The 16,041-nt window shown below is 42.7% G+C and overlaps 1 protein-coding gene across 1 annotated transcript in view; it reads left to right on the forward strand.

Moving 5' to 3' along the window:
- The window catches only part of LOC136874626 (gastrula zinc finger protein xLCGF3.1), a 71,498-nt gene that overhangs the window by 42,663 nt on the left and 12,794 nt on the right, over positions 1-16,041 (forward strand). Inside the window, exon 4 of the mRNA XM_067148253.2 lies at positions 10,395-10,465. Coding sequence (XP_067004354.2) covers positions 10,395-10,465 — 71 coding nt within the window. The remainder of the gene's footprint in view (positions 1-10,394; positions 10,466-16,041) is intronic.

Consider the following 16,041-nt stretch of genomic DNA (forward strand, 5'->3'; position numbering starts at 1 on the left):
CTTTTACAGGCATCGATGGCGCGCGTGTAATAGGGAGAGCACCGGGCGCAGCCCGCAAGCCAGCGAGGGAGAAAAGGCGACAGGGTGAGTGAGGCTCATCCCTGCCTGTACTCTTTATTTAATATATATATATATATACACACAAGTGGTTACATGTATAAACAGTTAATGGCGAGGCCTAAAGGCAAGAATAAGCATAACAAAAGACACAGTTACAGACATTACAAAGAATACAAGAAAACATCCTAGGTTGATATATGCCATGCTGCTGTAGCTTGCGTTGTCTCGAACACGTGAGCCTGGTTGACTGGTGCTGAGGGTGCCTCGCTCACTTTCTCCCTGCTCATCTCCGGAGGAATGGTGGTCCCTAATGGAAGGAGTCCTGTTAGAGACCTGTGGAGAGGACCGGCTGGCGAAGGGAACGGGCTCCTGTGCTCGCTGCGGCGCTCTCTCTCCAATCCCTTCGGAGTCATGTTGTAGCTGTGGTGGCTTTCGCCCCACGTGCGCCGCGGCCCCGTCCTCGAGTCCGACCACGACTGACCGTAGCTGGGCGTGCCACTGGTTGAAATCTAAAGCCTTCTGGGACCCAGGCCAGCGTCTCTGATCTAGCCTGGTCGAGCTGAATCGCTTGCGCCCATCCTTTGTTGACTGCTATGTAGAGTAAGTTGGCGCGGGTAGCAAAGTACACTTTCTGGGCGTCGTCGAGATGGTCTCAGGCGGATAGCCCCCAGAGGACCGAGTCTATGTCGTGTTTGTCCCTTCCGGCGGGCATCAGTAACAGGTGCTGCTGGAGAAATCGAGCCAATTGGAGGACTTTGTTCGGATCCGGGGTAGTCGAACCGGTGGTCAACTCGGCTGGACGAAGTTGTCTCCATGGGGATGCTGGAGCTGGCTGCTGCGGAGTATTTGCACGGTGAGCTGGGCGCCCCACAGGGTAGGCAACTGTGAGCACTCTTCGAAGCCCTAGGATTTAGAGAAAAATATAACCTTTTGTGGTTCTTACAAGATGTTAAATATCCAAAGAGCAAGTAATTTACACAGGTTTCACCTGGGACAGGTGAACCCTAAAGATTTTCTCGGTGGCTGGATTGCTCACTAACAATGTCACCGGCGTTAAAAAAAATCCAAGACGGTGCACGGCCCATGAAATCTGGGGGCAAGCTTGGCCGCGGGAACAGAATTCTTGACCACAACTTGGTCTCCTAGCTTTAAGTTGGTGGGCCTCCGTCCACGATCATATCTTTCCCTAACCTCTTCATGAGAAATTTTAAGATTGGTCTTGGCCTTCTTCCTAAGATCTCTAATATTATCTGGATCTATTGCCTCAGGTAGAATATCGCTAAGAGACCACAGGCTAGAGAGCGGGGTTTTGGGTACAAACCTGAACATCAATGAAGCAGGGGTGAATTTATGAGATTCGTGAACCGCCGAGTTCAAAGCGAAGGCTAACCAATGCGGGGACGTGTCCCACCTGGAATGATCGTCGTGATGATAGGCAGTAAGAGCCGACCTCAGATTACGATTGACCCGTTCAGCCAGAGATGGTTGAGGATAGTAAGCAGAAGTTGTTACATGTGAGATAGATAGATCAAAACAGAATTTACGAAAGAGATTAGAGGTAAGGGCTTTAGCATTATCAGATACAATATATTGACACGGACCAAAAGAAGCAAAGATAGAACTTAAACAAGAAATGGTGGACTGAACGGTAGCCAGCTTATTCGGAAATAACCAAGAAAATCTTGTAAAACCATCTACACACACACAAGGATGAATTTATTTGCATTCCCCTTCGACTGGGGGAAGGGTCCGACGTAGTCGATATAGAGTCGTTCCATGGGGCGCGACGCTTGGTGGGAAGACAAGAGCCCTTGGTTAGTGGACATGTGGGTTTACTGAGCCAACAAGTTTGACAAGCTTTTACCAATTCTCGAATTTCACCGTCCATACCCTTCCAGATGAACATTTCACGGATCTTTTCACGCGTTTTGAAGATGCCTAAATGCCCCCCCCACCTAGTGGGGTCTCATGGTAATACTTGAAGATCATAGGTACGAGAACAGCTGGAACCACAACTTTCATCTTCTTATAATGCCCCGACGGGCAACATAAAACACCATTCCTCAATACATAAGGGACTACATGTTCCCCCGAAGAAAGGGTTTCCATGATAAGGGCCAGCGTCGGATCTTCACGTTGATATTTTTCAATATCCCTAAAGAGCATGGGAGCATCAATTAGAATGGCATTAACCTTAGGAGGTATGGACTCGGGAAATGAAGAACTATCAACCTGTTCAGGGGTCTCTATATCATTGGCATACATACGGCTTAGACCATCTGCCACAACATTTTCCGTTCCTCTTATATGCCTGACATCAAATTGGAAGGCAGAAATTCTGATGGCCCAGCGGGCTATGCGACCAGTACGACGCGGCCTGGCTAAGACCCAGCTTAAGGCTTGGTTATCAGTCTCCAAGTCGAACTTGACATGTTCCAGATAGAGGCGGAACTTTTCTAGAGCAAACAAGACAGCCAAACCCTGAAGTTCATAGATGGAATACTTGGATTCTTGGGCCGATAATGTCCTAGATGCATAGGCGATGGTTCGCCTTCCTAGTTCAGTCTCTTGAAGAAGGACTGCTGCCACCGCCGACGACGACGCGTCGGTTTGGACGATGAATTTCTTCGAGAAATCAGGCATCGCAAGAACAGGGGCATTACACAGAGCTAATTTGAGATCTTCAAAAGCGGCTTGTTGAGAAGGTCCTCACTCAAATTTGACGCCTTTCCTACGAAGTAAGTTCAAGGGCGCCGCTCTGTTGGCGAAATTTGGAATAAATTTCCTGAAGAAATTCACCATACCAATGAACCTAGCAGTACCTTTGATGTCCTTGGGAGGTTTGAAATCACGGATGGCCTGTGTTCTAGAATGATCTACAGCGACACCATCGGGCGACACAATGTGCCCTAGAAATGACATATAAGGCTTAGCAAGAGCGACTTTGGACAGCTTAACTGTTAACCCTGCCTTACGAAGACGATTAAGGACCTCTTTCAGATGATCAAGGTGTTCTTCAAAGGTCCCAGAAAATACGACGACATCATCAAGATAATGGTATAGGTACTCGAATTTGATGTCGGAGAAGACCTTATCCAGCAATCTCGTCCGAAAGGCACGCGGTTGTACTCATACAAGTTCCAATCCGTGGCAAACGCTGTAAGATGCTCAGATTCTTCAGCCAGAGGTATCTGATGATAAGCCTGATTAAGATCTAAGATGGTGAAGAACTTAGCTTTACGAAACCATGAAAATCAAGAGTGAAGGTCTGGAAGGGGCACTGATTGTAACACCATCTTCCGATTGAGAGCCCTATAATCAATCACAGGCCGGAAGCAGGAAAATAGGCGATGAATACGCCGACTTAGAGGGCCGAATTATACCATCCTTCAACATTTGATCTATGATTTCCTTCAAAGCCTTCATTTTAGGTGGAGACAGCCTATAAGGTGGAAATCGGACCGGAATCGAATCAGTCACCTCAATCTTGTATACGATAAGGTCAGTAACACCAAGAGTATCAGAGAACACCTCTGGAAACGACTGACACAACTTACGAATACTGTCAGCCTGCTCCTCAGGTAGATGTCTAAGGTCTAACAACATCTCATCCTGGGTAGGCGAAACCGATGAACATGACACAGAGCTACATTTCAATAAGGGGATTTTACAATTAGCAGCAAATTTGAACGTGCACGACTTGCTCTGAATGTCGAGCACTAGACCAGTAAAAGACATGAAATCCGCTCCCAAAATAATGGGGCAAGACAAGTGTTCAGTCACCAACAGTTGAACCTTCCAAGTAAATCTAGGAATTCTAATTCTGACATACAGAAAACCTAAAATTTCTAATGGGGATGAGTTCGCCGAAACATATTGAACCGAAGTCGAACAAAAATCAGGAAGTTTACAAACAGTTTTCAATTTGGAGTACCACTCGGCCGAAATAATGGAACACACGCTGCCAGAATCTAAAAGAACAGTTACCGGTTCATTATTCAATTCAATCTTGAGAAATGGAACAGGTGCGGGGGTATCCGCCGCAATCCTAAGATATTCTTTGGGACATACAAATGGGAATGTAGAACAGTTCTGATTTTCCCCTGAATTTTCGTCGGATTTAACCTGGGCTGAGCCTTGAAAAGATGAATCTGCCGACTCAGCCGGAGCCACTAGTCACTTATGATTGTTGGTGGAAGTTGCACCCGAAGTTGAGCGGGAGGGGGTGCTGTTAGCATTAGGGCAGTTCTTGGCAATATGTGAAAACGCGCCGCATTTAAAACAGCCTTGTGATGACCCTGCTCCATTCCTGGTCCCATTGGGTTTAATCAAGGGGCACTTGTTCCGAAGATGGTCAGGTGACCCACAAGCATAACATTTGCGGGGTGTTACGGTTCGGCGAGGTGGAGGCCGAAAATTACTAGAAGACGGAGGGGGTTCTTTCGCGACACGTAAGTTGTCGGCGTATCTAACTCCTTCCGCTGAGACAACCATAGCCTCTAATTCGGCAAACGTTTGAGGACGCGACGCAAAGCACAAGTATGACCTGTATGATGGAGAAATGCCTTCCACAATGGCCTGTACAATCTGATCTTCAGGGAAGTGAAGAGCAAACACCCTGGTATAGAATTTAATATCTTGGATGAAGTCGGCAAGGTTTTCATCCAGACGTTGTACACGGTAATAGTACTTCTGAATTAGTGATAACCTAGCCCTAGCCGGGATGAAGTTTGCTAATAAATGGGTGTGGAAGTCTTCTATTGATGATTGTTCAGCAATTGCCCTAACTATCTTGTCTGAGAGGACACCAATGGAATAAGGGTAAATTGTCTGAAGGATTTGACACGGAGAAAGAGAAAATACAAGAGCATGATCTTGGAATTCAACTAAAAACCTTAAGAATGAAATAACGTCACTGGTAGAGTTAACAGAAAATTCAGAACGTGCATTATTCAAAGGGGTACGGTGTTCAGACTCATTGTCTAATGGGCAAGAGGTTTGTTGCGCTCCGACTGATTTCCTATTTTTTTTTCTCCTTTAGGAGAGTCTTCCTCGCTAACTACGTTTACCGTAGCGGGTTGGTCGGTTTAGGGAGGGACTGCCACAGTTAACAATAGGCTAACCTTACCGGACAAATCAGAAAGGTCTTCGAGAACAACACTAGCTTCCTTTTTTTGAATGTCATTCAACTTTAGAGACAACAGATCGTTAACTCTATTAGAAAAATTAAACAATCTAGCTTGCACACGTTTAAGTTGATTAGGTGATGGATCATTTTCTTAAAAAAAACTAACTACAGATGCTAGCTCAGTAGTAGTATCAGTGATCGTGGAGAGAGCATCGTCAATCTCTTTTTCTCCCAAAATGGGGATGGAAATAGGCAAATCAAGGGAATCTTTAAGCTTGTTAGTATCTACCGCAACCGTGCCTCCAGATTGCTCATTTCTAATTGTTAATTCATAGATTAATTTCTCCTTGCGCAAATAGCCGTGATGGAGGACATCTCGAGGGCCGGGCATGATGACTGACACTTTAAAAATTTAGAACAATGGAAAAATTCCAGCGACGGAGAAAATTGTTAGAGTTCAAATCAAAAGCAATATTTAGCCGTCAAAAGGGGATAAGTTGAGACCCATTCAACCACGCTCTGCTACCACTTGTTACCGTGTTTTAGTGGATCAGTAGAGGTGAAGGAAGGTGCGGGCTGGAATGGGTCTAACTACAAGTTCGAAAGATGAATTAAAATTTCAACAAGGGTTATATTTTCAAAACTTAACAATGGTAACATAGAATTTGAAAACTTAACAAGTCAACAACAAGCCAGAATCAGATACAAAGAAATTACAAGTGTTAGGGGATTATTACAAGGTCTGGGCTTCGAGCCCCACAATCACAATCGTTGAGCTATTAGCCCAACTTTACCAAGGTACAAAATCGAACAAAGGGGCAGAAAACCCCCTCATGCCAAGGAGCACTTGCTCCAAATTACAATGTTAAGCCTCCTAGAGGCACACAGAAATCAAATTTAGGAAAGAGCAGACCTGCTCTCAAAGTTCAAGCCTATCAAAGGCCACAACGTATTTCACTTCTATCTGCCCTCAAGGCACACAAGGAAACAGGGGTATTTAATACCCAACCTACAGGGCCTTCGCAATGAAAATAAAACATCAGGTTAAGTTACTGGCCCAAAGTACAGAGAGGACTGGAGGCGTGAACTTGCACTTCGAATACACCTTTTAAAACCTAAATGGTTCTAGGCCGATACACAGGGGCTAATCCCAAGCTAGGGAGGTGACCCGTATGAGAAAACTTTAGTACGTTAAGGAAGCGTAGAAATGGTTATGAAAACGTAGTCACCTCAATTTCAAAATGAAGGGGAGCTCGAGAGGGAAAAGCACTCTCTATCCCCGCTTTACAGTTAAAGAGATTTGTAGTGTTTACATAGACACAAGAGGAATTTACATTTTAAAAGTGGTAGGTTACATATTAAAGGTTTCGAACCTTCCCCGGGAGTTAAACTGCTGAGCTAGCAAGAAATAAAGATGTTAAAAGGCCATTACCTTGTTGAAGATCTGCTGCTTGAAGAAAGAGGCGCTTCCTGCCCTCTGCTACATATCCACACACAGAGTTAGATGTTATACGAGTGGCCCCGAGACAAGAAAATCAGCAGTTTTTATACCCTCGTGGAAGATTCGAGACCTTTCAAGAATGAGTAGACACACCCCCTAAATTTAATTGGGTCGCTAAAAGTTATACATCAACATCGAAGAAGAAGAAGAAAGACACTATTGGTCAAAAATTAATTAAAGAAATTCGGGATTGGCTGAGTTCAAAACTGGCGGACAGAAAGATTAATATTGCCAACCCAAAAAATAAAAGAACAAAATTTAGTAAAGACGAAACTTAAAGAATACAAAATGTCTTCAAGAGAGTTCATTCCATTGCGCCAGAGTGTATTACCATAGTTTTTTTGGTAGAGACGTCTGTTAGAGAATGTTCACACTTCTTGATCAATGAGAAACAAAAGCAAATCAAAAACACTCAGTGACCTTTTCTGATAACTAGTAGAGTTAGTTCAGTGGTTAAAGTTCCGGGTTTCTCCAGTAGAGAAGTTTCAATTGGCGCAAGATTTGAACTTGCGTCGCGTAGAGGTGTACCGCCCGGTACAATTAGTATTATTATTATGGCCTCAACGTACCAGTGACAATCTTTCAAGATCTTAAGTAACACACATATACCATCAATGAACTAATAACATATCGTCGTTGCCAGGACGAAACCCCCTATGTGATAATATTTTTGGAGATATACTGACCGACAGCACTTACATTATGAAAAGCGAGAATGCCTTGACTATATTCACACAATATTGCACCTCAGATGACTGAAACTTACCGGCGAAAGTTCTAAGCTAGAATATTTCACATAAGAGGCTTTGTCCTGGCAGCGACGATATGCTCTACTCAACCAACACTATAGTGAAAGAAATTCAAATCTAACTAATAGCAGAGAAATTAATCAATCAAGAATACAATCTTGGGAAAATCTACAGAAAGATATAATAAGGTTTAATGGGAACTCATGGTTTTCATGTAGACTGATTCATCTGTGACGTGTAGACATGAGGACAGGTCTCTTCTCTCGATTACGGTAGATCGTACATGATCATTGTGCTGGCGCACACAATTTCAGCTTAGAAGTCCATGATGTCATGCAATACGAAGTTGTGGCGATAATTCCTTGAGGTTCTCGTGGAAATCCTCCTTTGTTGATCCATAACTGAAGGTCTGGCTCTCGTAGTCAGGCTGAAATTAAAATTTAAATTAAAGGTTTGCTCCACTTGTATCACCTCACTAAATTGTGCACTGTCATACTTGTCTAACACTCGATGCAGCGATTTATAACATTAGATGTCCTACAGTTGCTCAAACACATCACTTGACTCACACCCTGTATTAGTCTATGTCGTACGTTTCACAAGTTCACTCGTTAAATAAGGTTCTCTTCTCAATGGCTTAAATTGTTCCAAGTGTACTTCGGAATGAAATAGTCCACATGAAGTGCTGGAAAATTCTGAAATTCAAAGACAAAGCACAAACTCATTAGGATATTCCAGGAAGTACTAGAATATGTGACCTAACAAGAAGAATACTGTGTTCTCGCTCTCTTATACTGCTTCGCTCCTTTACGTCACTCGACCAACGAACAAGTAAATGTGACATAATCTACAGATTATGATTTCTTTTTGTCGAAAATAATGCCTAAATGTGATTCGTCCTCTCTTGTGAGTGTACGGATGATTCCAGAACTCTCTTACCCCTTCTCCAACTTTCCGCTGCATTATGAGCGCACCGCTGTGACATAGCTCAAGTGTCTTTGACCCCTCGACCCGGTTCTGTCTCTCTGCTCGCAACGAAACTCCCTGTCTATCAGCTGATACCTGGTCCGTGCGTATGCATGAAAATTCGTGCATATTAAAGCAAATTTTCATTTATTCCTATATGGTACCATTTCGACGGGTACACTACCAATTGTAACGTACGAACTAGAAGCATTGGTAACTAATAAGAGACAAGATAGTAAGATCCAAGCAACAGAAATGAAATTTCTAAGAACATCAGATAAAAAGACAAGAAGAGATAGAATTCAAAATATTAAAATCAGAGAAGAGCTATTTTTTTTTGCTATGGGCTTTACGTCGCACCGACACAGATAGGTCTTATGGCGACGATGGGATAGGAAAGGCCTAGGAGTTGGAAGGAAGCGGCCGTGGCCTTAATTAAGGTCCTCAGTATTTGCCTGGTGTGAAAATAGGAAACCACGGAAAACCATTTTTTGGGCTGCCGATAGTAGGATTCGAACCTACTATCTCCCGGATGCAAGCTCACAGCCACGAGCCTCTACGCGCACGCCAAACTCGCCCGGTCAGAGAAGAGCTAAATATAGAACTGTTAGTACAGAAGATACAGAAAGCAAGATTGAGATGGTTTGGACATGTAAAAAAGAATGGGAAAGAAACTGCTAGCAAGAAGGGAATTGGAATTAGAAGTTAAGGGAAAGAGACCAGTTGGAAGACCAAGAAGAAAGTGAATGTATCAGATTTGGAAGAACATTAGAGAAGCTGGATTGGATGTGGGAGAAGTAATGGAGCAGGAAAAGTGGAAGGACAGAAAGGAGTGGAGGAGGCTTGTTAACCACACCCAGGCGACTGGAGTGGAACGTTCATGATGATGATGATGATGATGATGGCAGTGATCAGTAAGGAAGGTGATAAAAAAGGAGTTGTTTTGGGTTGCTGACGTGAACAGTGCTGAAAACTGTTTGGAAAAGTTACAGAGTGCCACTGTTAGGAGCTTTCAGTATAGTGTAGCTTTTAAATTGGCAATGACAGAACATACCAACAGGACAGCGGAAAGACACCTTGGGCCACCTTCTAGAGAAAATTTGATTTTCCAGTAACAAAAAGAAGACTGTTAGGTGTAGGGAAGTGAAAATCTGGACAGCAAGATGAGTAATATGTAGGACTAAAAATGAGTTTGTCTGGTTTCATTTTGCAATGTTATATTTTGTGTCCTTGCTTTAAGTGTAACATTCTGTGATAAATTTGTAGGTGAGAAATTCATATAAATATTTTTTCCTTAAATTTCCTTCCTAAAATCAAGGCATGTTTTATGGTCTGGAGTAACTTCTGGTCCAAAAAATATGGTACATTTTATTCCAGTACAACTGATTTGAGGCTTGGGATTTTATTGGCTGTGCAAGGGATACCTGTGTCACTTTGTTCTTTTTGGAATATTGCCTTAATGTGGTGTGAAGAGTAATGCTCAGTAATGTCCACTTCTTGATAAAAAGTACTGTGGTATTAACTAGTAGTACAGTAATGCATTTTGGGGAAGAAAGTCTGGGAAAATATTATAATGGAGACATTGTCTTTGGAAAAGAATCATTAGGAAAACTGTTTGAGAATGATTGCATCAACCAGCAGAGCATGTTCAGAATGAGGAGAATGTTTATGATGGAAAAGAACAAACAGATCATAGGGACAGGGAAAAGTGCACATAATAGAAGAAAGGGAGCAACAGAAAGAGAGAACAAGGGATGTGGCGATTGTCTTTATCCTTTCAAGTTTCTCTTTTCCTGTTGCTACTTCTTCTAGTGCTATCCCATCATTGTGTGTTCCTGTCTGTCTGTATAATTATGACTTGTTCCTTTCCATTCTTGTATTTTTACGTTGGAAGAAAAATGTGTCAATGTGAAATTTATTTTCTCAATTGTTTCTTATATATTTTTGTTCTTCACCTCTTTACTTTAATTTTGTTATTTCTTACTTACAGCCTTCTGCAGACATTAAGGAAGAAATATTCAGAGAACAACGTACAGTTGATCAGGTGCTCCCGCATATCAAGTAAGCACTCCACAAACCCTACACAGTATGGAAAATGTTTTTTACCTACTCACTGTCATCTTGATGAACTGACCATTTTCGTCAATTTACTCCTTTCTCTACTAGATTACATTTAAACTTTAATATCTTTAAAAATATTAAGTGTTCATGAACTTTAGTCACATTTTTAATCTGTTTCTTGCGTTTGGTTTTATTGAATACAAATCAGAAAAAATATTGGAGGCAGATTGCTGAATTGGATTCATGATAATACCTTTGAACAACCGTGAAAGATTTCTTGATTTTTTTCACTGTCACTGGAGCTACTATATTTTGCCGCATAATTGTCGCACTTATTATATCAACATTAATAAAAAAATATTAAGTGCAACCTGTATGTGAATAATTTTTAATACAATATTTGTATTACACAAAAAATAATTTATAACTAAATTGTATTTGATACAAGTGTAAGGTGCATGTAATGCTCACTTATATGCATCAAAATAATTAAAATGGTCCAAATCAAATGTATAAATAAATCTATATATATATATATATATATATATAAAGTAAGAGTTTTGTCTGTACATTGTTCAGAATTGGAAGAGAATGGTATTTCTGTATCGGTTGTGTCCACAGTAGCAAGAAAATGCACTTTTTACTTTTCCATAATTTCCGTCTGTATGTATGTACACATTACGAGAAAACGATTGAAGAGAATTTAATGAAAATCTGTTTGTAAAGTATAGGGATGAGCTACTACAATCTAGGCTATAAATAATTTTATTCACGCTGACGACATTTCAACACTGCAATTTACAAATGTTCTTCGCCTCCCGGCATGTGCTGTGATACAGCCAATCAAAGAGCATGCACACATGGCATGAAGACTTTAAATGTTTCTCCACTATGCTTCTTGTGAAGAGTTTTAAATGATGGACATCCTAATTAATGCATGTCCATAATTTCACATGTTCATGATAGATACGCAACCATTCCTTCTTTGTACAATCCTTTAAAAACAAGATCTGCTCTTAACAAATGAGTGTTGATGATCGTAGCTAGAAAGCGATGTGGTATTTCCTTTTCTTCCTACTGCACACTTAATTTTTTCTAACCATTGTGTCTGCTTTTTGGCTTCATCTGTTTGCATACAGTAGGGGAAAGGTATCTGGAACAAATGCTCGTGATCTAAATCCAACCCAGAAAATGATTGGATTCGACCTCCCAAGAAAACTATGGTGTCGCCTCAACAGACTGAGAGCTGGGCATGGACGCTGCAATTTCTTATACCATAAGTGGGGTTGGATGGATTCTCCAATGTGTGAATGCAGTGAAGAGGAGCAGACCATGGACCATGTCATCCTGCGCTGCCCTCTTCAGGCCTACTCCGGAAGCCCCAGCGACCTGTTTCATCTTTCAGAAAGTGCTGTAGAGTGGCTGAAACACTTGGACACTTTGTAGTTATAATCACCATAAGATTAAATAAATAAATAGGGGAAAGGTGGGCTAAATACTAAACTGGCGAGATTTAGCGACCACAACACAGTGCAATCCAACACAGCCACCTCTTTAAAATCAAATTTGTTCCCGTTCACTTTAAAGCCTTGTACATCAACTATTAATGTTCGTGTCACGATGGAATAAAGCGCTCTACTCTCTATCACAGCATCTTATACACTGTAGCATATATATAATGACTTGAGTTTACTAGAGAGTGACCTTGATAACGAAAAAGTCTAAACATGCATAACCATGTCGACGTAATCGCTGCTTGTTAAAACGGAATTTTTAAATCGCCCATGCTTATTACGTCACAGCTCTGTCACTACTCCAAGGGGTGGATTAAGCCAGATGGGGAGGAGGTGGGAAGGACACCTGATCGTAAAACTGGGCGCAAGGTGGCGGCTGTATAGTTAGGTCCCTCCAAAATGGCGTCTGTAAGGAGGGAAGGGCATCTGTCCGTAAAACAAAGCCCAAGATCGTGACGATGTAGTTAAGCCCCTCCAAAAATAGCGTCTGTGTGAAGGGAAGGGCATCTATCCGTAAAACTGGGCCCGAGATGTCGACTGTAGTTAGGCCCTCCAAAACGTCGTCTGTGAGGAGAGAAGGGCATCTGACCCTAAAGCTGAGCCCAAGATGGTGATGTGTAGTTAGACCCTCCCAAAATGCCGACGGGAAGGGCATCTGTCCGTAAAACTGGGTTCTGTGTAGTTAGGCCCTCCAGAATGGCGACGAGGAGGGCATGTGACCTTAAAAGTAGGTCAAGACGGCGACGGTGTAGTTCGGCCCCTCCAAAATGGTGACGGGGAGTGCATTTGACCGTAAAACTGGGCAAGTTTTACGGTCATATGCCATTCTCGTCGCCATTTTGATCTCCCCACCCATGATGGCGACGCTGTAGTTAGGCCCCTCCAAAATTGCGTAGGGAGGGGCATCTGACTGTAAAATTAGGTTCTGTGTAGTTAGGCCCCTTCATGAAGTTAGTCATGCTTTCTTACGCGAATCCCCATTGCTGTACTAAAGATGGCGACAGCACAATCCGCTAATCCCCATTGTCCTACTGTACAAAATGGCGTCGGAAAGTGCAACTGGACGTAAAAGTGAGGTTGGGCCCCTCCATGAGGTTAGGCTTGCTCCCTTACGTGAATCCCCATTGCTCTATTACTCAATATGGCGTCGGCACAATCCGCGAATCCCCATTGTCCTACTTTTCAATTTTATGTTGTAAGTCCCCATTGCCCTACTAAGGATTGCGTCGGGAAGGGCAGCTGGCCATAAAAGTGAGGTTAGGCCCCTTCAAGATGGCGACTGTTGCCGTCGGGAAGGGCATGTGACCGTAAAAGTGAGGTTAATTCCCTCCAAGAAGGCGACTGTGAGGTTAGGCTTACTCTGTTATGCAAAATACGTGTCGGTAAGGGCATCTGGCCGTAAAGGTGAGGTTAGGCCCCTCCAAGATAGTGACTGATGTTAGGCTTTGTCTTTTATGCAAAATCCGGCAGTGAAAGTATGTATGTATGCTAGGGTTTAATAACCTTGCCAGGGGTCAATGACCATGTGGGAAAATGCTGATTCAGCACCCATTGTTTCTGAATCCCCCTTGCTACACTACTGAGGGGATTGAAATTGGCCGATTATATGTAAAAAAAGATGTGTGTGTTCGTATATTTGTCTTTGCAGCCACAACTACCCACCGCAATCCGTTGGTGTTTCTGTATGGTATTAGCCTCGAGTCTTCCGTCGTGCACTATAGTCGTTGCATGTCTGTAGATTTGGGGTTGAAAATGGCCAACTATATATAAATTATATGTTTGTATATTTCACCTTGCAGCCACAACTTCCCACTACAGACCACTGATTTTTCTCTTTGGTAGTAGCCTCGAGTCTCCCGTCATGCACAATAGTAGTTGTGTGTAGGTGGTTGTAATGATGTGGGGGTTGGAAGTGACCGACTATGTATAAAAATAGTCGTGTGTATTCTTATAAGTCACCTTTCATCCATAACTACTTATCTCAGACTACCGGTATTTAAATGGATAGTAGCACCGAGTCTTCCATTCTTCACTATAGCGGTTGAGCGTCGGTACCTATGGTGGTGTGATCAGTGTGGGGGTTGGAAGTGACTGACTATATTTAAAAATAGACGTGTATGTTCTTATATTTCACCTTGCAGCCACAACAATCCATCGCAGTCCACTGATGTTTGTGTGTGGTAGTAGCCCTTAGTTTCCTATTGTGCACTAAAGTAGTTGCGTGTCTGTAGCCGTGATGGTGTGGGAGATGTGGGGCTTGAAATGGCTGACTCTGTCATTGAATTTATAAACCCATTGGGTAGGCGATGCGGCGAGATCCGTGGCTACAAGTCGCTTGCTCGGCGGGGTATGCGGATATATCCGCCAATCCTAATTATATTTTTTTGCTCATTTGCCTTCCAGCAGAGGTTTATTTATTTTACACCAGCGTATTCTGGATGTGTCTGCCCTCCCAACGTCAATGTGTCATCCACGAGTTACATCATAAAGAACGCAACTTATGTCCGGGCAAGAACGACCTAAAGCCCTATAGCCTTGCGCTGAAGCTTTAGTTCATCGCTTCATCGTCCCTCGGATGCAATAATATTGCTGTAGAAGGGATTTCTGGATATTGTGATACTAAACAGACCTCTCTGATGACATATTAGAACTGTGACCTGATTTATTATCCCCAGTCTTGAGTTCTTCCTTCACGACTGGAGTGTGCGTTTACCGCTAGTTACACAACATTTATTATCGCACAAATGTGTTCTGTAATACGGGCACAATTCATGGTTCTCTTCCACACTGCAGAGACCATGGTTCTATTCCATTCTATTTCTTACATTTTTTCCGCTAGAATGTCTAAAAGCAGTTACCGGCCCCCACCGTTAGAGGAAGATAATTTACGGGTCATAACAAACGAAATGGAGTTTAGTGGAGAGCATAGTGATATTTATTATTATTGCTATTGGCTTTACGTCGCACCGACACAGATATGTTTTATGGTGACGATGGGACAGGAAAGGGCTAGGACTGGGAAGGAAGCGGCCGTGGCCTTAATTGAGGTACATCTCCAGCATTTGCCTGGTGTGAAAATGGGAAACCACGGAAAACCATCTTCAGGGCTGCCGACAGTGGGGTTCGAACCCACTATCTCCCAAATACTGGATACTGGCCGCACTTAAGCGACTGCAGCTATCGAGCTCGGTCATAGTGATATTAGTGAAGTAAATTTTGCCGGAGGGAAATTAGTAAGTGACAGGAATTTACCTAGAAAAAGTACTGCTGGCTGGAATGTACAGGGTTCGGGCCCAGCAGATGCGAATGTTCAGCAGCCGCGAAAGAGACAACACGTGTTCGATTCCGGTTCAAGTAGTGATCATGACAGTGACAATGGTGACGATAATACTGATAATATTCCAACCAGTACAACTTCTTCGTCAACTTAGACTAAAAATGGACAAAGAAGGTCCTGCTTTGATCCAGATTTCCGTCATGATGTAAAGGGAGGGTTTTTAGGGAAAACAAAACCGAGCAAAATATATTAGTTATTTTTTGATGACGAGATATGCCAGAACATAGCTGAACAGGCAAAGATGCCAGCAGAAAATCGCACATAAAACCCATGTTAGTAAGATGAAAGGAGTCGAAATCAAGAACGGGTCTGGTAAATAAAGACGAAATAAAGCTTCTTATGGGCATACTGTTGCCGCAGGGGATTCTACAGAAAGCTAAGTTAAGATATTTCTTGCAATTGCTTGTTTACTACGCCTATTTTCTATGAGCTGATGACGCATTTATCCTTGCCTGGCTGATTGGCTCAGACGGCTGATGCGCTGGCAGGCCTTCTGACCCCAAATTGGCAGGTTCGATCCTGGCTCAGTCCGGTGGTATTAGAAAGTGCTCGAATACATCAGTCTTGTGGCAGTAGATTTAAAAGAACTCATGTGGGACTAAATTTCGGCACCTCGGCATCTCTGAAAACCGTAAAAGTAGTTAGTGGGACATAAAGCCAGTATTATTATTATTAGTTTTTCCTCCACTGCTTTTATCATTTCTCAGTCAATGAGGCATATAATG

The sequence above is a fragment of the Anabrus simplex genome, chromosome 5 (assembly GCF_040414725.1).
Source record: "Anabrus simplex isolate iqAnaSimp1 chromosome 5, ASM4041472v1, whole genome shotgun sequence".
NCBI classification, from domain to species: domain Eukaryota; kingdom Metazoa; phylum Arthropoda; class Insecta; order Orthoptera; family Tettigoniidae; genus Anabrus; species Anabrus simplex.